Consider the following 7,006-nt stretch of genomic DNA (forward strand, 5'->3'; position numbering starts at 1 on the left):
CCGCGCATGCGCGAGCGACCGCACGCGGTCGCCGCAGCGACCGGGGCCGCGCCGGGAGCGAGACCCCGCCCACCGCGTCACGTGACCGCCGGGGGCGCGCGGGGCCGAGGGCGCGCGCACGTGTCCAGTGGGGTGTGCACGAGGACAGGTGTGCACGAGGACAGGTGTGCAATGAGGGTGTGCACGAGGACAGGTGTGCACGAGGACAGGTGTGCAATGAGGGTGTGCACGAGGACAGGTGTGCACGAGGACAGGTGTGCAATGGGCTGTGCACGAGGACAGGTGTGCACGAGGACAGGTGTGCACGAGGACAGGTGTCCAATGGGGGTGCACGAGGACAGGTGTGCAATGAGGGTGTGCACGAGGACAGGTGTGCACGAGGACAGGTGTGCACAGGGCCATGAGTGTGCGATGGATGGCAGCAGTGCCCAGCTGTGACCCCTGCGTGTGCAGGTGGCGGTGAGTGACCGTGGGTGTGCAGCCTCCCGTGAGCACCAGTGCGCCGCCGCAGCAGCGCGGGAGCGCGCAGGAGCGGGAGCCCGAACGCGCGGGGCAGTCGCATGAGTGCGAGTCCGTGCGGTGCCTGGGCCACAGAGCGTGTGCACACGCGTGTGAGCGCACCGGTGTGAGCACACAGGTGTGAGCACGCCGGTGGGCGGGTGCGAGCAGCCAGCCGAGCCCTGCTCCGATGCACGAGAGCCTTTATTGCGGGAGGCGCCGGCCAGCCCGGCCAGGGGGATAAGGCAGGCAGCGAGTGAAAGCCGGGGGTGTCGGGGGCAGCCGTGCGCGGGGAGGGGGCCGGGCCTACCCCCGCTCGTGCTGCACCCCGGTGGGGGCGGCGGGGGCCCAGGCGGCCTCCCCCGCCCCGGCGCCGGCCCCGGCGCCGGGGTCCCGCTCCTCGTAGCCGGGGTTGCGTCGGCCGGGGGCCAGGCGGCAGAAGCAGCCCCCCGGTGGCCCGGAGTAGTGGGCCAGGAGAGCGGCCACGCTGGCGAACTCGGCGTTGGAGTGCTGCCGTCGGGAGAGAGGGGAGAGGGACAGATGAGCCCCCCCCCGCGCACACTGTGCCCCCCACACACCCCTGCACCCCTGAACTGAGTGTGCCCACGCAGCAAATCCCGGCGTGCCCGTGTGCCAGCACACCCACGCACCTCGCACACCCTGGGCTCTGCAGCAGGCACCCACGGAGCCAAGGCACCCACGCACCAGGGCACAGGTGAGGGCGTGAGTGCAGCACAGCCTGCACGCCCCGCACCCCGCGTGGGTCCTGGGGGCTGTGTGTGCCAGGTACACCCAGATACACGCACAGACCAAAGCACCCTGGCCTGGCTGGGGGACAAATGCACACCAGAGCACTCGTGCATCGCATACCTGGGCATTAGTGCACCCAAAACTCAGGCGTGTTACACACCCAAGGGTGGATGTGCCGGTGCACCCATGCCCAGGGGTACCTGTGTGCCGTGCCCAGGTGCACCTGTGGATCGATGTGCCCACGCACCCACACCCCTGTGTGCTCCCACACCTGCACCCGAGCCCACCCTGGTGCATCCCTGCGCCAAGGCACCAGTGCAGCCATGCACAAGCACAGCAAGTGCGCTTACACGGTGCATTAGGTGCATGCGCACAGCAGCGCATCCCTGCCCTGGTGCACCAACACACCGGCGCAAGGCACAAATGCACTTACAGCCCCCGTGCACCCGTGCATGGGTGCTCCAGACACACACAGAGTATCAAGTAAACGGTGTACGCATGGGTGCATCCGTGCATGGGCACACCAAACGCACCGAGGCACACGGCACACCGAGGCACACGGTGCACGCACAGACAGACCGCCTGCACCCCTCTGCACCCACACCCGATGCGCCTCCCCCGCGCAGCCCCCGCGCCCTCCCGCACCGAACGCGCCCTGACCCGCCGCAGCCCGGGCTCACCTCCACGCAGAACCTGCCCTGCTGTGTCCGGAGCACGCCGTAGCACACCACGCCGCAGGGCGCCCGCACCCACAGGCACCAGCGCTTGGGCAGCCCGGGCTCTGCGCGCAGCAGGAAGGAGCCGGGCACGTCCCGCCGCAGCAGCGCGACCCCGGCGGCCCTGGGGGCGAGGCGGCGGTGGAGCAGGAGCCGGGCTGGGGCAGGAGCCGGGCTGGGGCTGGGGCTGGTGCAGGGCAGGGCTGTCTGTGCCGAGTGCTCGCACACACGCACTCACCTGGCGATGCCGGCGAAGGCCCACACGCTCTCGGCGAGGACGCTCTCGTTTTCGGGCAGGAAGGCCAAGCTCCTCGCTCCTTTGCTTTCCCCTCCCGCCGCTCCTGCGGGAGCCCGTTAATCCCCTCTTCGCTCCCAAACACTCGTGGTACTGTGTGTCCCCGTGCCTCAGTTTCCCCCGGCACTCACCGGCGTCGCGAGGCTGCTGGTGGAGCTGTCCCTCGCCCCCGCAGTCCCGGTAGGCTCCCGAGCGCAGCACTTTGCTCCTAATGGCTTTCTTGCGCACCAGCACCGGCGAGCAGTAGGGGTTCCCCGGGCGCCAGGCTCTGCCCTCTGCCTCCGACCGCCGGTCCTGGGGGATGGACAGGCCGTGAGAGTGGCCTGGGGGCTCTGGCCGCGGGGAATGTCAGGTGAAACACCACGCGGGAAAATGCTGTCCAAAGGATGCGACACCAAAAAAGCTGTGCAAAACACCACACTCAAAACAAAACAAAACAAAAGTTGTGCAAAACACCGTGGGGAAAATGCAGTGCAAAAAATGATGTGCAGAAGAAATGCCATGCAGAACACTGGAAAAATGCCATGCAAAAAATCACCACGCAGTGCAAAAACACAGTGCCAAAAGAGCTGTGAAGAGCATTTTTACTGTGTAGACATTTCTGCCAGAAATGCCACACCAAAACAGCCATGCAAACCATCATGCAAAAAGTGCCATGTAGAAAAGTTATGAGAAATATTGCTGCGTAAAAAAGTTCTACAAAAGCATATCACGGAGAGTGCTGTGCACAAATGCCAAGTTAAAAATGCGCCGTAAAGCCTCCTGCAAAATCGCTGTGCAAGTAAAAGCTGTGCAGATTGGCCGATGGCAGGAAAGGCCCTCAGGGAAAGGCCGCTTCAAACAGGCTGAGCAGAGCAGCCTGTGGGGCCGGGCCGTGCAGGATGCGCCCTGCAAAGTGCGACCCTCGAAAGACAAGGTTGTGCAGAGCACTGTGCACGCAGCACTGTGCAAAGAAAGGCTGCACAAAGAAGAAATGCAAGGGAACCATGCAAGACACCAGGTAATGATGTGTGGTGTGACAGTGTGCTGCTCAAAATGCGAGAAAAGGCCGCACAAATGCTGCCTGGGAACACGCTGTGCAAAAATGCCTGTGCTAAAGCACTGTACACAGACTGCTGTGAGAGAAACGGGGCTGTCCTGTGCAGGGCCAGGAGCTGGACTTTGATCATCCCTGTCAGTCCTCTCCAGCTCAAACTGTTCTGTGAAACGCCATGCGGAGGAAAAGCCCCGCGAGACCCCATGCACAAACAGGCTGGGCCAAAGCACGCATGCAAAGTGCCAAGCCAGGAAACACCTGTGAGAACCCCAGGTGTGAGAATCCCAGGTGCGAGAACCCCAGGTGTAAGAATTCCGTGTGTGAGACCCCAGGTGTGAGAATCCTGGGTGTGAGAACCCCAGGTGTGAGACCCCAGGTGTGAGAATCCCGGGTGTGAGGACCCCAGGTGTGAGAATTCCGTGTGTGAGAATCCCAGGTGTGAGAATTGCAGGTGTGAGGACCCCAGGTGTGAGAATCCCGGGTGTGAGAATCCCGGGTGTGAGGACCCCAGGTGTGAGAATCCCGGGTGTGAGAATCCCGGGTGTGAGAATCCAGGTGTGAGGACCCCAGGTGTGAGAATCCCGGGTGTGAGGACCCCAGGTGTGAGGATGCCTCGCACGCACACGAGCAAAAGAGCAGCAGCCGGGCGGGCAGGGGCACCTACCGCGGTGCCCAGCGGGCCGAGGCCGCCGGGTGCGGGCAGGCGCCGGAAGGACACGAGGGCGTTGACATTTCGTGACACCTCCTCGGGGTTGAGGGGCTCCCGCAGCACGCCCGGCCCCGGGAGCTCCCCCTCGCCCGCCTGCTCCTCGGGGTGCGCCAGGAGGTAGCAGAGCTGGAAGGAGCGGCAGAGCAGGAGGTGCAGGGTCTGGACCTGGGGGAGGTGAAAGATGCTGCGTGCAAATATTAAAAATAATAATAATGAAGGTGTTTTGGGCACAGGGCGGGGCTGGGCCACCACCTCTCCCGGGAGCCCCACGAAGAGGTGGCAGAAGAGGGTGCTGGGGGGGCTGTGGGGGTTGCGGGCCACGAAGGCGAACTGGCGGTCAGGGAGCCTCCAGGTGCTGTACAGGATCCGGCGCAGCGCGTGTGCCATCAGCAGCGTCTGCAGGACGGGGCGGGGGTCAGGGGCACCCAGCACCCCTGGGCCCCCCCGGGGCACCCCTGCTTGCTCACACAAAGCAGCTTCTCGAGAGAAAAGCAGTGCTCAGAGAGGTACAGCCCCCCCAAGCACCTTTCCAGCAGAACACTGACACCTCCCCAGTATCCCTGACCCCCTCAGCACTTCTCACTCCTCCTCCCCGCACACCTGACCCCGCTCCTCAGCACTCGTGACCTTCCAACCCCAGCATCCTTGACTCCCCTCCCCAGCACTCCTGACCCTCCCAACACCCCTGCAACACTCCTGACCCTCCTACTCAGCTCCCCTGAGCCCCAGCACCCCTTACCCATCCCCCTTGACCCCCCCAGCCTCCTACCTCCCCATCAGCATCGTAGACCTTCAGCCCCTGCAAGCTGAACCTCAGCACCACCGACCTCCTCCTGGGACAGTCCTGTCCGGGGGAGATGTGGCACTAGGGGGTTGGGCTGTGCCCCTGTGGGTGCCCTGATAATTTGGGGTCCCCTGTGTTTCCCAGCGAGGGGAGCAGTGATCCTGACCTTCAGTGCCTGCAGCTGCTCCTCCACCCGCCCCGCTCGCTGCTGCAGGTCCAGCTCCTCCACCGTGAAGGATCCCACGTACTGAGGGGGCAAAAACCCCACCGGGTCAGCAACAGCCCCCCATGATGCCCCCCCCGGGCAACAGGCCCCCGCTGAGATGATGGTTTGAGGAGTCACGAGGGTCCAACAACACCCGAATCTCATCTCGGGGTGTCACCCCCCCACCCCCGCCGTGGGTAAGTCACCTCTGCTGGCTTGGTGACAGAGCGGGCTCGCTGCTGGGGGGCCGCAGGGTCCGGCCCCCGCCCATTCCCCGGCTTCCTCTTCATGGCAGCGGGGACTGGGGGTGAAGGCTGGATCAGGATGGGGTCAAGCAACTCCGATGGCACATCTCAGTTATCCGGGGCCTTCCAGGGTGATGGGCTGGAGCAAGCACGAGGAGTCTGGGTCTGGGCCCCGGTCACTGTCCCTGCGAGGAGGGAGGGGACAGACACAACCTGCCCCCCCGTCCCCTGTTTCCAGCCTGCTGAGCCCTGGGGAGGTGCTGCAGTCCCTGCACGGAGCTCTCCAAGTCCTGATGCCAATGCACATGTCCCCAAGTCCCGGTGCAGGTGTCCCCAGGTCCCGGCCCCAGTAAAATGGTTCCAACCCTAACACAAGGGTTCCAGCCTCCTGACCTCACGGGTGATGTGAGGGTCCCCATCTTCTGTTCCTGAGGTCCAGTCCAGGCTCCCATGTCCCCACTCCAAGCAGCATGCAGGCAGTCACCCACGTCCTGATCCCAACAGTGATGTGAGGGTCCCCAGATTCCCACCCCAAACATGATGGATGCAGTGCCCACTATCCACCCCCAAATGAAACCCAAGCAGTCCCTGCATGCCGAACATACACCCTGGACCCCAAGTGAGGTGCGTGCAGTCTCACATCCCGAACTCCAGCAAGGTTTTGGAGTCCCCCCACATCCGCCCCCTCCCATTCTCCATCCCACTTCCCGCCGGCCACGCAGCAGCACCGAGACCCCCGGGGCTCTCCAGGGGTGATCCCAAAACACCAGCGATGAGGGCAGCAGATTTGGGGGTGCTTTTTGGTCCAGAGGAGCCATGGAGGAGTGCGCCGGACCCTTCTCTGGCCACCCCAAGGGGGCTTGTGCTGCGCAGCCCTCGGCCGGGCTGGGACCGGCGCCGCTCGTGTCACAGAGGCCCCGCCGCAGCCGCCGGCTGCAAACGCCGTGACGGGGGGAGGGGGTCCGGCTGCCCCGCGCGCATCCGAACGGTGGGGGGGGGGTCCCTGCGGTGCCGTCTGCCCGTCACAAGCGCAGGTTGGCCCCTCTCCCTCCCGGCACAATTTGGGGGGTCTCCCCCCCTCCCCCAGCCAATCCGCGGACAGGCAGCCCCCAAGCCCCGCCCCCCTTTTCCCACGCTTCATTTCTCAATGGAGCCCCCAGCCCATCGACCACCATGGGGGTCCCCAAGGAGGGATGCTGACCCCTCCCAAATTTAGGTGATGTGTGACACCAGGCACCAAGCATCCCCTGGGACCTCCATCCCGCTGGACCCCCCGGCTCACGGGCAGCTCTCGCTTGGATGGCTCCGGAGAAACGCAGGTGAAAAATTCCCGCTGCTCCGGCTCTCGGCCTCCGCCGGTTGTTTTTCCCTCGCCGGTAGCTCCTCCGGCCGCGGCGCAGGGATGCTCGACCCGTGGGTGTCAGGCCCGCGCCGCCAGCCAGGCCCCGGCGAGCCCGAGCCCACGGAGCCCACGCCGGGCACGGGGCAGGCAGAGAACTCTCATTTCCTGCCTCCGATCTGCCCGCGATGAATCACCGCAATTTTCCTCCTCGGTTCTCTCCGTTTCTTGGAAGCGACGGCGAGCAGGAGCACTCGCTCGGGATTTTGGAAAACGCGGCGGCAACTGATTTTCTCTGCGTCTTTTCCCGTCTCCTCCGGCGTGCCCAGCGGAGCAGCGATTTCTAACCCTGACACGTACGCACGTGGTTGCTTGCTCGCCACCCCCTGCCCTGATGCTCAGACCCTTTTCACCCCAATTTCTACATTC

At 64.7% G+C, this 7,006-nt stretch overlaps 1 protein-coding gene across 9 annotated transcripts; it reads right to left on the minus strand.

The window, feature by feature from the left end:
• Window positions 1–684: 684 nt before the first annotated feature.
• SH2D5 (SH2 domain containing 5) lies at window positions 685–6,986 on the minus strand. 9 transcript variants are annotated; one of them, XM_053997528.1, is made up of 10 exons: window positions 6,521–6,986; window positions 5,200–5,377; window positions 4,955–5,035; window positions 4,774–4,848; window positions 4,257–4,400; window positions 3,960–4,169; window positions 2,391–2,553; window positions 2,203–2,305; window positions 1,929–2,088; window positions 685–1,008 (listed from the first exon to the last, which is right to left on the minus strand). In XM_053997528.1, exons 2-10 carry the CDS (start codon window positions 5,281–5,283, stop codon window positions 805–807), a joined length of 1,224 nt encoding a protein of 407 aa, XP_053853503.1. In that variant the 5' UTR covers window positions 5,284–5,377; window positions 6,521–6,986; the 3' UTR covers window positions 685–804. The 9 variants fall into 9 exon arrangements, with proteins under 9 accessions (XP_053853503.1, XP_053853499.1, XP_053853500.1 ...); XM_053997524.1 differs by having other exon boundaries at window positions 5,200–5,423; XM_053997525.1 differs by having other exon boundaries at window positions 5,200–5,451.
• Window positions 6,987–7,006: the final 20 nt, after the last annotated feature.

This window comes from Vidua macroura, chromosome 23 (assembly GCF_024509145.1).
Source record: "Vidua macroura isolate BioBank_ID:100142 chromosome 23, ASM2450914v1, whole genome shotgun sequence".
In the NCBI taxonomy this organism is placed as follows: Eukaryota; Metazoa; Chordata; class Aves; order Passeriformes; family Viduidae; genus Vidua; species Vidua macroura.

Excerpts from the sequence above, each read along its gene's own strand:
- SH2D5 (XM_053997528.1), bottom strand. The coding sequence starts at position 5,283 with ATGAAGAGGAAGCCGGGGAATGGGCGGGGGCCGGACCCTGCGGCCCCC. Across the intron at positions 4,849-4,954 it reads AGCAGCTGCAGGCACTGAAG|GACTGTCCCAGGAGGAGGTC; the intron begins GTCAGGATCACT and ends TCCCCCGGACAG. Across the intron at positions 2,089-2,202 it reads GCCTTCGCCGGCATCGCCAG|GGCCGCCGGGGTCGCGCTGC; the intron begins GTGAGTGCGTGT and ends CCTCGCCCCCAG.